Below are 17073 nucleotides of genomic sequence, written 5' to 3' on the forward strand. Positions count from 1 at the left end.
TCAGTTCAGACTCTCCATTGCCAAGGACAGCAACCATCCACTGAACATTCAGCTTGCAATACTAGAGCTTTGTTCTTATCATTTAGTCTTTCACTGGACTGGTACCCATACTGAATTTTTTGAGCCAAATCATCTATTTTTTCCTTCATAACTGTTAATTCCTTGCTATTTGTTAAATAGCTTTTGGGCAGATAATTGAGCTTTGCATTGCAAGATACTGAAAACTGAACCCACTTAACACCTCACCCTTCCTAAATAACTAATCTTCACATTTTGAGGAAAAGTACAGTCTTTCCAAGATGGAACAGCAGTTTTTATTGCACCAGAGGATGCTTTCTCTAATGAAGATTTGAGAAACACCAATAGATGGCCACACTCCTACCACCCCAGAGCACATTTCTCTGAGCATCAGCACCAAGGGATGAGCACTGCAGCCAAAATTCCATCAAGCTCCTGCATGTGCTGTTTCCTAATAACCATCCCCAGGCTGCTCTGTTTTTTTGGACCCTACCAACTGCCCTTAGGGGAATATCTAACTTTTCCACTGACTAGACACAGAGCAGAATCCAGGGTGTTTGCCTGTGGCCCTTGAAGCCCTGCTTTCTCAGAGGCAATAAAGTAAAGGAATATTGCACACTTTCAAGCTGAAAAGAGTTTAACACAGGGAATAAACCTTACAAAACTCTACAAATATGGCATTTCACACAATGCTCCTTCATAAACACCACAGACTGGATAGCAGTGTTTGAAACTTTTTAATATTGAGGAGATTGAGGACATATAAAAAAGTACTAATAAATCATTAAAAAAAAATAATTCGTAGGCATTATAAACAAAACATCACTAGTATTTATTACCAACAAGTATATGTCAGGTCGTTATAACTTGAGTAATAAAATGTCCAGTGTGCATCAAATGGCACTTTTAGATACACATTAAATGTGATCACCTCAGAAACAAGTGTTCTGGACAAAACACAATCCTGTAAAATTTATAAGTATAAATTCATCTGTTATATAGCACTTCTATGAGATGCATGCAGTATGCAAAACATTTCCAAGTAAGTTCTAGGTGTCTGCAATTCTTATGAGGGGAAAAAAGGATTTAGTCCCTCTGTTGCTTTTTTCCTTTAGCAGAAGTTTTGGAAGTATGTTCATTTTCTGCATTTGGTTCCCAGAGTGCATTTTTTACAAATCTAGAAGCAGCTCCTTTATCGAGTTTGGATGCCTTTTTCTTGTCTGCTATTTCTTTGACCTTGTTCATGTATGTTCTTATTCTCTCCTATGGAAAAAAGAAAAAAGGAAAAGTATTTCAAACCATTCTCCCAAGACTACTGCTAAAATGAATCAATGAGCACAAGTTCTCCACATTGTACACTTCTAGAACTACAACACCAAGAAGAATAGTATTACTTAAATAAATATACCAGGCTATTTACAATCTTGAGACTTCCCTTCAGCATATTTTCCATCACAGGTACCTACCACACCATCTGCATGACACCCACTGTAACAGGAACAGAAAGTCCTACAGAGATGCAGACTCTGCACCTTATTTGCAGAGATATGGGAACTGTTCTTGCAAACAAAGTTAGAAAATAAAATACTGAACTAAGTTTGGAGTTTGACCTACATAAAGATGCCAAAATAATATTTAGGTATTTGATACATTTATGAATGCATTATACTGCCTGACTACTGTCCACAAAAAAATTCAGCAAGTCCAAGCAAAGCTAAAAAGTCATCTTAGACAAAATCAAAGATGGTACAAGCATCACACATGCAACTACCCAGAAATCTAGGGCTTAAGTTCCTGAAATGGTTAAGGGGCCTTATCAAAGAACTTATTTAGGGCAGCCTGATGAATTTCCAGCCATATCAGAAGTTCATTTTATGGCCATAAATAACAGCACAGGCCTATTTCCAGGGAAAACAGGGACAAGGCACGCTTACTTGACAAATCTTAGCCTACCAGTTATTTGGTGTTTATGTTTTTGGTTTTTTTTTTTGACCAAACCATGACTTGGACTCAGCCCCACAGAACTATACCCATCCCCAGCTTAACAATCTCATTTATGTGCCTACTTGTCCTCATCTGCTCCTGCAACAATAAAATTAAATAAACAACAATAAAATAAATAAAATTACTTTGAGAGGGTACTAAGAAGCTTTAAGATGGGAATCTACCTCTGATAAATGCCTGCTTCTCTTTACTGATGAAGGAATATGTTTACAGTACCTCTGCAAAATATTTAACAATTTGGTTTACAGATTTCAGGTCTACATATTTAGCCTAATATGGCCTTTAACTGTAGGGCCTTTGGGTGTTATTGTCACACAAACAACAGTAATATATACACACACACACACATATATGTAGTGCTCTACCTGATACCTGAATTATGACATGTGGATTAACTGAACACGTGTAGATACTGCTAAAATAAATTTTGATATGTAACCCACACATTTCTCACACAGCCATTGCTACCTCTTTGACTCTGGAACAAAAGTTACAGGACTTACACTACAGAACTGATTTTCAACTCTTCAGTGATCATTATAAGCAATTGTCAAAAACTTGGCCACTCTTTCTGTATCAAAAACACAGCTTTAACAAGGAGGGCTTTACAGGGTCTGAAATCATGATCAGCTGTAATATTTCCTTGGTGACTGAGATGGCTAATGAGAACAGATGGCAAGCCTAATGTATTAACATGGGAAAAAGGAGCTGGAAAATGTCAACTTGACAAAAGAAATGAATTCTGATAGTCTGAGTGTGAGTTTTATTAATACAGTTTGAATACCTGCATGTGCACAAAGAAAGCAATTCTACAAACAAAATAATCATAAGAAAACAGTCTTTTTTAATTCCCTTTCCACATGAATAAGAACATCACAATGCCTCTGGAAGGAAGAAATGTGCATTCATGTGCAACCTTGATACTTGCAAAAGGAAAAGAGACCTGAGTAACAATCAGCTATGAAAATACTCTTCAGAGTTAAAACAGCAGTTGTGAAGCAAAATACAACATAAAATATCCACAGCACAAGAGATAAAAGTACTTAGTATCACTAAATGAACACGATATTCAGATACTATATAATATAGGAGGAACAAAGTAAAACTGACAGAAAGCTCATGAAGTATTAAGTGATGCATTTTTTAATATGATACAGTCTAGACTACTGAAAACCTCACAAAATTAAAAATACAAGTATTCTTGTTATTCAGGCTAGCTTTCTGCATTTTTTTCGTCCTGTCTCTCATTCCACTGATTATGTAAGGATTACATTTAAGCTAAGTATTTTACATCTGCTGAGATTAAATATTTTCATTTATTCAGGAATTAAAATGAGTAGTGAGAAGTTTTGATTTCAGTTTTTTCTTCAGGCTAAATGATTCGGTTTTTTAAGTCAGCAGAATTTTCAAGGCCTTCTATACTGTAGTCATGCATCTAAATGGAATATAAAGACAAAACTGAAGATTTATTACAGGTCGTAAATATGTCACTAATGCAGAATTACTGGACAATACACATACAACTGGTGCCAAAAAAGCTTTTAGCTTTGTTGCTGAACTGGATTCTTTACTGCTGAGAAAATGAATTAATGGAGGGCTTGGAAGGGGGAGGGGGCACTTTCCCGTCTTCACTAGTAAATCAACCACACTGTACTTTTAGAGTCATACAAAAGTAAAAAAAGGCAGCCTCAGAGATTAACATGATTCCAAGTATTTATAAGAAAAAAAAAATGCCATACTGGAAGTTATAAATTATTATCAGGCCTGTAACATTTTTCCATTTAACAGATAAAAGTGAAAAGCTGCTCTGCACAGAATCCAATTCTCAGCCAAAGGTGGAAGATTATATCATTCATCATCCTTTTCTAATTTCAGCAGATTCTAGAACTTTACTTTAAACAGTACTGTTTAAAAGTAAAAAAAAAAAAATTACTTTCTTAATTAAGAGGCAGGATATATAAATAGTTATATAACACCATGTAGCATATGCATGCCATTAGAGCAATGTATCACTTTTAAATGTAGTTATAAACATTTTTAAACTTCTATTTGGTTTAACCATCCTGCACAAGTAGGACACATCCAGCGTAAGCAACTCACCAGTTCTTGTTTCACTGGATGTTCCTTTGGATTGATTCCTTGGGTAGCCAAGTATACTACAAGAAAAAAACAAGATTGTTTTGAAACTGAAGACTGTCTATGACTGAGGACCCTATCAAGCAGTTACATAGGAAAACCAAACCTTCCACACAAAATCATTAATAAGAATTGTTAACTGTGCCATTAAGTATCTGAAAAAATATTATTATTAAATATAGCAGCTGAAATACCCCCAGCAACTAAAATGGTTCAAATTTAACAACTACAATTGTTAAAGTTTCAATCCTTTAAAGAACAGAAAAGGTTGTCACAAAGGAACCAGAAACACTTACACACGTACAAAATTGGCTTTTATAAATTTAGATTTTTGATTTGGAATTTCAGCATAATTTACCCAATGCATGACATTAATGTGGATCCTCAGGGACCCACTAAAAACAAATTTTTACTTATTTGGCTATGAGATATGATTATTTAGTGGTTTTTGTTGTCTAGGTGTTTGAATGGTAATCACAAATTTTCCTTTCTACCACATACTTACCCCAGAACATAGAATTTAATGTGTACACTGAAACCAAATCCAGCTTTGCTTGCTCAAGAGGATCTAACTAGAATGAAAATAAAAATCATATTTGAAGATTTTTAAGCAAGATATGCACCGATTCTGGTAATGTGCACATTTTATAATTGCAAATCTATTAATAAAAGAATACACACTGAAGGAGCACGTTTCTGCATCACAAGTTCAGTGAGACTATGTTTATGCCTTATTTCCATGCCATCACAAGACCATTCATTCTCTCCTCTCCGAGTGTTCATGTAATTCTCCCAGTCTGAAGCTAAATGCCACAGTCCCATACATCCAAAAACACGATCCCTTAGCATGCAGCTCTTGAACTACTGCTCCCATAGTCAGAAATGAAGTCCTCGTTTTTCCACAGAAACTTAATTCCAAATAGCTGTTGCTATCAATGGAAGGAAAAGTTTAAAAGTTGCTGAAACACAAACGTCAATATACAATCAATGAATGTTAACACTACACATGGCAGACTGTGTCTTCAATGCATGTCAGAATACTCATGGATATAAAGCAAAGGAAGCATAAAGCTAATGAAAGGGGTTTTGTTTCCCTTGACTGTCAAAATCAATTTATTATTTTAGTCCTACACAACTTCCAGAAACTCTGATAACATCATTGTGCAGCTCACTAGTTCTAACATGGATACTGTCAAAAGATCTGTGTTGTCAAGACTGTTTTCTTCATAATTTATTTGTGTAAGAAATCCTCACAGGATAAAGAAGTTCCCTCATGTGCTGCCTTTTTCTTGCCCTACAGAAAGAAATTACACGTTAGGCTTTAAATGTTACAAGACAAGAGATGCTTATATGAAATTCTCAGGCACTACCTTCCTCTGATAAAAAGCCACATTTTGCAGACTTATAGCACAGCTAGAGGAGACAGCCCAGGTTCTGCAAGTCTAGACTTCTGGAATCAGATCAATTCTCACAACTGCCAGTTCACATCTTGCTGGGTACACCAGTTCCATCCAGTTTGTTGTGAAGAAGTCTCAGTCAAAAATGTGAGTGACCTCTCCATTATGGAGAAGCATGTTAAGGAAGGTCAGGAATAAGCTGTAATGTTCCCTGAGCTAAATGTCTCACTGGTGAAGTTATCACTTATTAGCTTGGAAGAGCATGTTTTGCACTGTTGAGCTTGTAAGACCATCTGGATATCTTAGAAATGTAAGGATTTAACAGTAGGTGACAAGTGTAGGAGTGTCATTTTTGTTATTTCCCAGAGCAGTGGCTGGCCTAACTGACCCCTTTATTTCAATTCAGGCTCTCAAGTATTTGTGTATTAATAAGGAAAAGAGTTTCAAAAGGAAGGTAACTTACCTTTTGCAAAAGCTCATTCCTAGAAACTGACATCATTGTCTTCAGCATCTCATCTACTGAACCAAGAGATTTTTCAAATGCTGTGAGATAATCATGAATTTCAGTGGGGTATTCTTCCATGTTATTATCATCTTCTGACATCTCCATCTGGAAAGTGAAAACAAAAATAATAATCCTTTTCATTAAGTACCTACAGACTGTAGGCATTTAAAAGACTGTAATTTACAACACAAAGCATTAGCATTCATTCATTAAACATTATAAGAAATGCCTACATGTGAAGAGTTCTAGCAGATAATGCCAGCAGCAACACAGTTAAAGGTCCTGCAATTTCAGGGATATCTCCTAATTCCTGTATAAAATGGCAAGAAGGAGCATTACAATTTACATGACCTATTCTTGCAATAGTCCTAAAACAGTATTTAGTTTTTATGATCTGTAATAGAAATAAATTATTTGCATGTTTAAAAGAAGTGCTCTATAAATCATAATGTGTAAAGAGCTACACCAAGCAGCAGGCAGGACACCAGGAAAAACAAAACCAAAACTAACTAACCAAAAAAAAACCCAAACCACAAACCAAACCAATGGGGATACAGCTTCAGTCTGTCTTAGGAAGAGACATTACTTCAGCACCAGTTAGGTCATGGTCAGTTCATTTATGTCATGGTTAGTTCACAAAAAATTATTCTTGTGAACCCTGTATCCACCTTTCCTAAGTCCCTATGGGGTATTATAATCCCCAATATAACTCTACCTATAACAAAGCTGAGTTGATTTTGGGATTTCAGAAAACTCTTGCAATCCTGTCAACAGATCAGTGCACAGCAACTGGGAAATAAGATGTGAAAACTCCCAAAGCACCCCTTTTTTGTCCCCAGAATTCACAGTACCATGGTATGGCTTGGTATAAACCAAGGCATCTGGCTGCTGGTTTATAATCAGTATCTTTAACTCCCCAAGATAATACATGGTTTATGATTTGAGAGGAATTAATGTTACTTACAGCTATGTTATTTTCTACACCTTCTACTGAGGAACAACTTTTCAAATGTTCTAAGGAAAGAAGAGAAGAAATATGTAATTTTCCTGCCTATTTGGGAGCACCTGGATCACTGCAGACTCTTAGAATCAGTGTGACAATCCCACTCTCCAGGTGCTGAGTACAGAGGGAGGGAACAGAAGCTGGAGAGACTGCACTTTATCTAGGAACACCAAGCCACAACATCAGTACAAAAAGCAAAGAGCTGTCACATCACCGCAGTTGGTTTTAGATAATGATTTGATCTTTCCCTGGCAAGAGCATGAGATATGTCAGGTTTATTTTTATTTATATTGTCTCCTGGGGGTCAAAAAGGAAGACAATTGGGAGAAAAAACAGTGTGGAGCTACTCAAGCTTGTCTGCAGCTTCAGTTTTAACCCCACCATGTGATTTCAGAAATATGATCAGGCAGTTAACAAGCCCAGTTTCTCTGCTATTGTTTGCACAGTTAAGAATTATAATCCTACTCAGCTGCATGACTGCTCATCCTGGTCAGAGCTGGTTCTCACAGTGAGTACAGAATCACAATGCCAAGCATGCTAAAGGTCCTCTCCCCACCCCAGCATGTAACCCACACACCACACAGATAAGTATTACTTCTGTCAGCTGTGGCAGACCCAAGGAAGAAAGCTGAGTCGGATCCACAAGATGCTGCCCACAGAAAGGCAAAATACCAATACAATTATTTCTGAGATTCACAATAACACTGATTGTGTTTTATTCTACCCTCCTGGCCACCTGCTTTATAATCTGTCATGTTAGGTTGATTAAAAGGGTTCAGAAAAAATGTTTGTTGCTTACTTTTGGTCATATAATACAGCATTAAAAACTATTCAAAACTACAAAAGAAACTAGATTTTCATGGTCATTAATACAGCCAAGTTTGGTTAGAAGGTGTCTGTCCTACACTCACACAAACAGGGAGAGGTAATCCAATCCAGCAATCACCTACAGATGTCTCCATCACTGCAGTACTTAACTTGCTATGGTCTTGATTTGATAGGCAGGCATGAACATAGTGATAAGCTCCAATATCTCTCTCTCTCCCTTAACACAGCACCAGCAAGAATAAAAAAGAGAAGTAATAAAAACCTGTAGTCAAGCATGTATTACCAAAATTAATTTGAGCTGGTTTACAAAAGCTCTGTAGTGGCAGCAAATCCTCTGGGCACCAACCACAGACTGGCTGTCCTCCTGTGGAGATTAAGAGAGAACCAGGGCAAAGCCCAGCCCAGCCAGAATCTCACCATATCTCTGCCCTTCCCAAAAAAAAGCCCCTCAGGTAAGAAAGCAGCCAGCTGCACCCTACCCTCACCTTGGCCATTATTGTCTCTTACAAATGGGAACAAAATTCCATGAGAGAAAGATAAAAGAAAGAAAAGGAAAAATCTTAACCTCCAACAATCGAACTTCAATGGAACAAGGCTGCCCTTTAGCCTGTGTACAGAACCCTTCACTGCTAAGTGTGCTGCTTCTGTCTGGGGAGCACAAAGAAATTATTAAACTTGTGTTTTCTGTTCACTTCAACAGGAACTAGCGAGTTCCTACTCCTGCTGTGTAGGGACCTCTGTCTTTTCATTAAACTGTTGTTTCAGCATAACTAATCTCTAAGCAGGATATATGTGCCAACAACGAGGCAAAAGTCAACAGCCTAAAATAATTTTGGTAATCTTAACAAGAGCAAACTACATTAGGAAACATGTACACCAGAAACTTCACAAAGCTGTTTCTGCCAAAATCAATGCATGGGCTGTGTACTCACACCTGCACAATGACAGAGCCAAGGATAGCAGGGAACTCCATGACTCTCTAAATATACCCAAAAGCCATACTGCCCTCAGTAGTTATGTTTCAGTTATCAAATAACTAACAAAATTTTCATCAAAGTTCTTCAAGTGTTTCTTTTTGCAAAAACTTAAGTCAGTCCCTGAAGACAATGTTAATTAGACAGGTTTTCTGATTTGAATTTACTGACTTCCAGCCGGCTTTTACTTGGCACTGAGTTCTCACTTTAAAAATTAAGGACAGTAGCAATATTCAGGTAAGAGAAGTAATGAAAAATTCTAGCTAGGTAAGTAATGTGAACAATAGGGAATTCTAAAGGAAATAAGACAGAATTTTCATTATCAAGCAGCAAGACCTATGATGCACAACACATAACCTGTAGTTGTGTTATAATAGTAACACTTTAAAAGATATTACATTTTGAGAATGCAAAGAAAGGTTCATAACCCATAAACATAAAATACAAAAGAAATGGACTACTTTGATTAAGGACACCGAGGCAAAAAAACTGTGATGAAAAATGTTGTACAATTTCCTAACACCAACTTACCAGAAACAAACTTCCCTTTTAATAACCCTGAGCTGCCATGTAATTTTTGGGAAAAAAAAAAAAAAAAAGAATATGTATTTGATTAAGAAAAGGACTTTAGATTGCAAAAGTAAACCATTTTAACGAGAAAATGTATGCATTGCATTTAGGTCTGTTTAAAAAGTGTTTATTAGTGTCCATAGGTGCAAAATTTCTGAATATTCTGAAATTTCTGAAAATTTCTGAATAAAATCTCATTTATTCAGAAAGATGACTGCATTTTCTGCTTAGAACACATGGAACACCTTGTTCTCTTTGCAGTCCACACATCAATATACTATAAACCAAAGTAGGTAATACAAAACTGCAAAAAGGTAGGGAAATATCAGACATTATTAATGAACCACAGAAAAGACATAAATATGAAAAGGAGAAAGAGAAGATATATGATCTTCTACAGACTCTATAAAAACAGCTACACAGGTGACAATCAAAAGCAGTTTGCTGTAGTGTTAACATGGCTATTGATCTAAGACACAACCAAGTTAAATGCCATATGAAGGTATTTTAAATAAAAACAGAATACAAATGGTTGTGGACAATACTACTGGCAAAATTAGCTGTATTTATCTTCCAGGATAAAGAGAAGAACTACAGACCTCTTCTAAGAAAAGCACACCCAGGAAAAAGAGAAACTGCAGTCAACTTTCAGGTGGTTTTTATGAATAATCTTTTAATATATCCAGAGGTGATTTAACACAAGCCCTCAAAAGCAATTGCCAGCTGGCTTAAAAAGCAAAACCAAACTTCCCTTCCTGCTCACACCCTGCTCTTCCCCCAGCAAAGCCCTGTCATACTGAAAGATATGAACTATAATTAGACCAGAAGTACCTCCATGAGAGATTTTGCTGAAGACACATTGTGAAAGTAGTGGGAGCTACATGCATCTGTCATCATGGCAATAGCAAACTACTCAAGCAGAAATGAAAAATGCTCAGTGTTAGCATCATGCATGTGGTTTTCAATTGGAATTAAAGCTGCAAGTTCAGGATAAAAATGGTGCATTTGAAATATTTTGTAACATGCAAACTGAAGACAAAAAGCGATTTAGCATTCTGGTAATATTGCAATTCACATATCATGATAATTCTTGCATATTTCTTAAGCATTAAAAGGTCTTTTCTTCATACTTAGCTCAGCTCATATTAAGCTTAGCTCAGCTTTATTTTTTTCAGATTTTTCACCTAATAAAAATCAGATTGGGTAATTAGATTATTTCTTCTTTTCATGGATATTTACTGATTGCATAGAGGAAAAAAAATTAGAGAAAACAAAAACAAAACCAAAACCTTTTGGTCAGGACACATGAAACTGCTCTCAAAATCAAAATAACACATGAACATCATTGATATGACAAACCATCTCTGTCAGCTCCTGAAAACTGGCACTGTCCTCCCTCCTGTGAGTCCTGACTCACAGCCTGCAGTAAATGCAGCTGATGTGCAAGTGCAGCAACGTGTGACTTCTGCTCTAACACTGCAGGTCACTGCTGTGGCTGTAGGGCAACAGAACAACCAACATCCTAAATTTAAAGCTACCAGACAAGAGGATTAAATTCTTTGGCCACACACCTCCTTAGGGCAGAGAAATCCACGTCCGCAAAGTTCTGAGTACGAAAGGCTCTAATCTGTGACAGACACAAATAAACAATTACTTGCCCACTAATCATCACTGTGCCCACAGGCTCCTTTGCTTTGTCCTTTCAAGCCTGCTTGGGGCAGCTGGAGAACAAATCTAGTACAACTGCAGCACCCTTGCAATGCCAACTCACAATCCTGTTTGCAACAAAGATTTCCACTGCAAAATAAAAAAGCCTACATTGAAATATCAGGTGTACACCAGTAGGCTTATCTTGATCCCCTTAAAAACATCCCAGCTCAAGCCACAGTAGTTAAGCAGGGCATAATTTGTACTATGGTTCCAGCCATCAAAAAATCCTGCACAGAGCCATCCTACAAAACAGCTCATACCTATCAATCTCTTGCTGATGCCACTGAGTCACTTCAGCTTCAGAGGACTTGTGAAGTTTATTCTCATCTGTTTTAAAAAGATCTTAAAATTTTAAGGGAGAGAATAGTATTATAGGCTCATTTACACTTCAGCTAATAAAGGCTGAAGGATTTCCCATGGGAAAACAGCTTGGATTAAACATCCCCCATTCACCACAGCCCCATCTACATCTACTGATGTAAACTTTCAACTCCATCTCCATCATGAAACTCTTTTACTCTCTGTAATCAACTGTCCGAAATGACACATCTTGGATGACACAGTGGTTTCTTTTTCTGAACAAATCCAACATAACCTGCCTCTTGTTCAGCTCCAACCCACCAGTACACCCAGCATAAGTACAATAATAAAAAAAGCTTTCTTCAGGTATGTGCAAACACTTCATCAGAGGTTTTCATAAAAGCTCCCGCACTAAGATATGCTGCCACACTTCAAATTCACTCTGATACTAAATTTGTGCCTCTACACTGGTCTTTAAAACATATACTTTTCTTGGCACTGAACCTACTTATTGTGCAGCAAAAGATTGTCTCCTTGGACAAATCAGTTTACACACAGTGGGGACAACAATCAATGCAGAATACTTCTGTCCTGCCAAATTTGCAGCAAACAGGAAATGACCTGCCTGCAGTCTGCACCTCATGTACATTTGTAAACTATGGAGAGTTTACTACTTCTAAAACCTGCTGCCACACTCCATTGATATCAGCACCATGAATATGGATATCCAGAATTAAAGCCAAGAGGTTTTTCAAATCCTTTTGAACTGCTGACGTAGTTTCCTTTAGCCACTAGTACCACAATACATGAAAAAAGCACTTCCCTTTACTGGAATGCAATTTTCTGTATTTGCTATTTGTGTAGTGCTCTCTGTACCATTTTGAACAGCAATTCAAATGTATTTTTGGCTGTTTTTTATTTGGCTGTGCTAAATATTACTTTTATTTAGCTGTTCAATATTAGAATCATACCCATTTTTTGGTTCAATATAATGCATTAATTGTGGGATGTTTGTATTCTTAGCATCAATTTTACTGATGCTGGAGAAAACCATCTACCTAGAGCTATGGTGGCCAGTCCATTCCAGTATACTGTTTGTTTATTTAGGGGAAAAGTAGACCACAGATAAAAAAACAATGCTAAAAATCTTAAGCCACTGCAAAGAGAAAGGAATTTATCATAAAGGTTTGTGTGATTTGTGGACTGTTTTTCTGACATGAAGCCTGAAAATTCTACCAATTACTTTCAAGTTCCTCACACTCTGGAGAATAGCCTTGGGTTGAGTGTTTTCTCATTTCTTTACCAATGGTCATACTGCCAAAGTATTAGTAATATCCAGGTATTTTAGACTTGAAGTGGTGTTTTATACTTTTAAAACCAAGAAATGTGCCAGACACGTGTACATGTTGATTCTAAAATCCAGTTCTTCCATTTTTGTTTGTCTCAGAAATGAGGCCTTTTAATCAGCATCATCTAAAGTTTTATTTGCTAGTGGAAGTACATTCCTCGATATTATATGTGTAATGTTAGAAAGTTACGCTGTATTAATTCTCTTAAGTTGTGTGTTAAATGTAGTTTTAAGTTACAACATAATATTGAAATAGAAACTCTGTGATATAATTTTTGCTACAAACTCAAGCAAGAAGATGAAATAATCAAGAAACTCTTCACACAGAGATGTCAGCGAAGGGGGCCCATAAAAAGTTACAGCCTCTTTATCAGGAAAAAACATTCTTCCACCTTCTCTCCGTCTTTTTAAAACCAGTAAGATTAAAGAGAAGTTAACAAAAACCAAAAAGTTCTTAATTTGCAAAAAAAAAACATTATGCATCATGTATGAGATATATAAATATACAACAAGCTATTAAGGTTATTCCTTTGTTCACAAAGAATGTTTTTCATAACTTAGTACCCGAGAGCATCCGGACGTCGGTAATAATCTCCCTTTCATTGCCTTGTAATTGTCCTACCTCTAAAATTTATTAGCCTAATTATATTTTTGTATACATTTTATTATTCTTAAACCTCCCCAATTTTAAAACCCGAGCGATCGGCGTTTTTCCCCCACGCCGCCACTCCGCGGGGACCTTCGAGCTCCCCGGGCTCCAGTGCCCCGCCGCGGGCGCGGAGCGGAGCCCCACGCAGCCTGGCCTCCAGCATCCCCAGGGACGCACGGCCGCCCTGCCTCCCGCTTCCCACGGGCTCGGGAAAGGCCTGGAGGCACGGGGCACGGCGCTTACCTGCGGAGGGCGGCGGAGCAGCGTGTGGGACCCGGGCACGGCGGCGGAGCAGCGTGTGGGACCCGGGCACGGCGGCGGGGCGGAGCGGGAGGCGCCGGCGCTGGCGGGAGGGAGCGGGGCGGAAGAGGCGGGCTGGGAGGAGGGCGGCCGTGAGGGGAAATGCGTGTGGGCGGTGGGGCCGGCAAACGGCAGGATTGGGTTAGGGAGTTGTTATGTGTAGTGGATGTAATTCGTTTCTAGTATGATATGCGTGGTATTGAATGTTTGTTAGAGTGTACGCGTTTGTGTTAGGATTGCGCCCTCACTCTCTCAGGGGAGACTGGGTGTATATTAGAAACTAATTTACAAGTAAGAAGGTACGACTCCGCAAGAGATGGGCCATGGCTGGGGAGATACGGAAACCCAGGTGCTGATCGTCACAAAAACAACCCGAGATGGATCTCATGGAAATCCTCAGACAGATCCGTGTGAATGCAGCCTTTCAAGAAATTCACCAACTCCTGACACTAAATTGTTCTCCCTCATCACCAAAAAAAATCTTACTAACATATCGACTCTAAATAGAAGAAAAGACTGAATGCTCAAATCTTAGCCTCAGGCGGAATTTTCCCTATAAAATCCACATGTGCCAGGATGGAGGTGTGTGGGCACAGAGGAAAACCTCTGTTGAGGTGACTCCTTGTGGCACACCCAGGGCAGACCCCAGGCTCGGCTCTGTTCTTTCCTTGTGGCTGGCTAGATAGAATTTGATTGCAAAATAAATATTTTATTATTTCATATTAATTTGGCTGGACAAACTTTCATTTATAACAGGAATAAATAAATAAATCCTCTTCACACAGAGGAGCTGGTGTGAAGTTAGTCACAGTGGCTTAGGAGTGGCCTCCAGTACCTGAAGGGAACCCACAAGAAAGAGAGAAGGGGACTTGTTTACAAGGGCATGTGATGACAGGACAGGAGGGAATGGATCCAAACTGAGCATAGTTTTAAATTAGGTATTAGGAAAACATTCTTGACTGTGAGGGTGGTGAGGCACTGGAGCAGGCTGCCCAGAGAAGTGAATGTCCCATCCCTAGAAATGTTGAAGGCCAGGCTGAATGGGGCTCTAGTCTAGTGGAAGGTGTCCCTGCCCATGGCAGGGGATTGGAAATAGAGGATCTCTAAGGTCCCTTCCAACCCAAGCCATTCTAGGATTCTGTAAGATTTCAGCAAATAAATCTGGGTTCAAAATGCAGTGGATTAATATTTCTCCACTGTAAAAGCTCACTGACTAGAAGACTGTACCAACACATCTGTGGCTCCCAAAGATAAGATCCACATTTTCATTCTGATAAACAGTAAAGCAGAAGTCAGTATCTGCATCAACAGTATTGGCATTACTTGCCAAAGACTTCTTTTTGCCTCTTGCTCATAAATCTCATCTGAAGTTTATTGTAACGCAGGTTTTGCAGCCTATCCCCTCCAAGATAAGATCACTGGAGTCCTTCACCAGAGTTGAAGAGGAAAGTAGAGTTGTATCTCTAGGGGAAACAGGAGTAGAACTTGGGCATCTTACCTAGCTTCAGTGCACCTCCCTGCACCTTCAGTGCTTTTAAAAATACCACAAAAATGAGCTTTAATTTAATAAGCTGGTTTACATCGTCTAAGTGCTATACTATGGCAAATTTAATTAGATCAGTGTCTGCTGCAAATAAGAGTTTTTCTCCCTAGTCCCAGCTGGAAGCATATCCAAAGATCTTCAGATGATGTTACTTGTTTACATCTTGTTGTCTCCTTTTCCTGCGGGAGATTTGAAGGTTTAACTCTTCAGTTTCAAAAGTGGCTGCAAATGAATAAAAACTTAGGTTTTATGAGTATTATAAAAGCAGCAAACACAGGGATTATTTAAGAGCCTTTCAGCCATATGTGGGATACATACAGGTGGTAAAATCACTGGGGTAGAGAATGCTATCCCTACTGTGTGCTAATATTTTGGTGCAATAATAAAATTTTTCACTGCATTTTCCTAGAGATTTATTTTCAAAAAAACACAGTTTTAATTATTTTCCCATGTTCATTTTTACTAGTACAAGTACAAAATTATGAACTGTGAATAAAAGGGAATTTAGGAATTTAGGAGAGTTTTCTTTTCAAACTGTTCAGAAATGGAACAGTCCAAAGGGTAACAGAGAGTTAGCAAGACCAGCACTCCTAAGTAGAATAATACTTTGCAATTCTAGTATGCCAAATGTTTACAAGGAGGTCAGAACACTTAACATATGTTTAATTCATTCTTACCTCAGTATTCACATGTCACAGACCAGGAAATACAGAGAGGGGATTTGACTGATAGACTAATTGATTTACCAAATGTTAGGTAGAAATTGCTGCCAGAGTCTTATTTCCTAAACCAAATATTTTGTTTCAATTACAGGATCAAAGGAAAATGCAACACTTGCTGATCAATGTTCAGATTCAGCCAGCTCTGTTTGTAGAAGATTGTAACCATGTAGAGCATTAATGCAGTACAGATTGTGCTCCCTATTCCCTGGTCATACAGTGTGGCTCTGTCTCCTTCTACTGGTTTACATTTGTTGTAGATTTGCTCCTTCTGGCTCTGGACTACCTCAGATTTATACTTTTGTTAGTTAACTGGAGTTCCTACACTGAGAGCCTACACTGAGTGACAAGTCTTGGAATTTCTCAAGCCAATTCACTCAGGAGATTATTAGGTATAAAAACATTCATTTTCTCCTTAAACTGGCTGCATTGCCTGTTTGGTTTTCAGGAGCAGTGAGTGAGGAGTTAAGAATTCACATTTATCCCAGCCAAAATCTGATTGAGATACAGCTCATATAAATCAAATGGTTTATGCTAGTGCCACTCTGAAAATGTATTATTATTTTATATATGGATATCTATAGACAAGTCTATCCACAAAAAGCTGTACTGGTATCTGGTACTTAATGGAAACCATTTCATTTGAGAGGCCTATGAATGATTATTGATTTTTCTCTATCATTCCAGAAACAAGAGCAAACACTCCTGAATCTTTTTGCCAAAGTAGTCAAAGTGACAGGCATCTTTAACATAACTACTGCATTATTATGATGCATCTCATCCACTGTACCTACAACGTCATGATTCCTGCAAAGTCAGTGTTCTTCGTGGAGCAAAGTGGAGGCCAAATCCTGTAGTCTTGGCCTCACTGGAATCATTATACAGCCTGGGTCATGCAAAGCACCACAGCCTGATGTACAGACCAGCCATGGCTACTCCATCTCCCTGAAACAGCACCACTGAAAAAGCTTTGGGACACCTCACACAGAATAAAATGTAAATTAAAAAATATAGCCTAGATTCTTCTGCCGTGAATCTGCTGTGAATACAACAAAGATGAAGCTACTTA

At 38.1% G+C, this 17073-nt stretch overlaps 1 protein-coding gene across 2 annotated transcripts; it reads right to left on the reverse strand.

Moving 5' to 3' along the window:
* Window positions 1-736: 736 nt before the first annotated feature.
* C1D (C1D nuclear receptor corepressor) lies at window positions 737-13812 on the reverse strand. Of its 2 annotated transcripts, XM_077781846.1 has the most exons (6): window positions 13686-13809; window positions 7025-7074; window positions 6019-6165; window positions 4664-4730; window positions 4123-4178; window positions 737-1281 (listed from the first exon to the last, which is right to left on the reverse strand). In XM_077781846.1, the coding sequence occupies exons 3-6, from the start codon at window positions 6163-6165 to the stop codon at window positions 1105-1107; spliced, it is 447 nt and encodes a 148-aa protein (XP_077637972.1). In that variant the 5' UTR covers window positions 7025-7074; window positions 13686-13809; the 3' UTR covers window positions 737-1104. The 2 variants fall into 2 exon arrangements, with proteins under 2 accessions (XP_077637972.1, XP_077637971.1); XM_077781845.1 differs by lacking the exon at window positions 7025-7074 and having other exon boundaries at window positions 13686-13812.
* Between the last annotated feature and the right edge of the window lie 3261 nt (window positions 13813-17073).

Source organism: Lonchura striata, chromosome 3 (genome assembly GCF_046129695.1).
Source record: "Lonchura striata isolate bLonStr1 chromosome 3, bLonStr1.mat, whole genome shotgun sequence".
Lineage (NCBI taxonomy): Eukaryota > Metazoa > Chordata > Aves > Passeriformes > Estrildidae > Lonchura > Lonchura striata.

Coding starts and splice junctions, on each gene's coding strand:
- C1D (XM_077781845.1), bottom strand. CDS start 6,165: ATGGAGATGTCAGAAGATGATAATAACATGGAAGAATACCCCACTGAA. Junction 4,731..6,018: donor GGAATGAGCTTTTGCAAAAG/GTAAGTTACCTT, acceptor TTTTCATTCTAG/TTAGATCCTCTTGAGCAAGC. Junction 1,282..4,122: donor ATCCAGTGAAACAAGAACTG/GTGAGTTGCTTA, acceptor TTTTTTCCATAG/GAGAGAATAAGAACATACAT.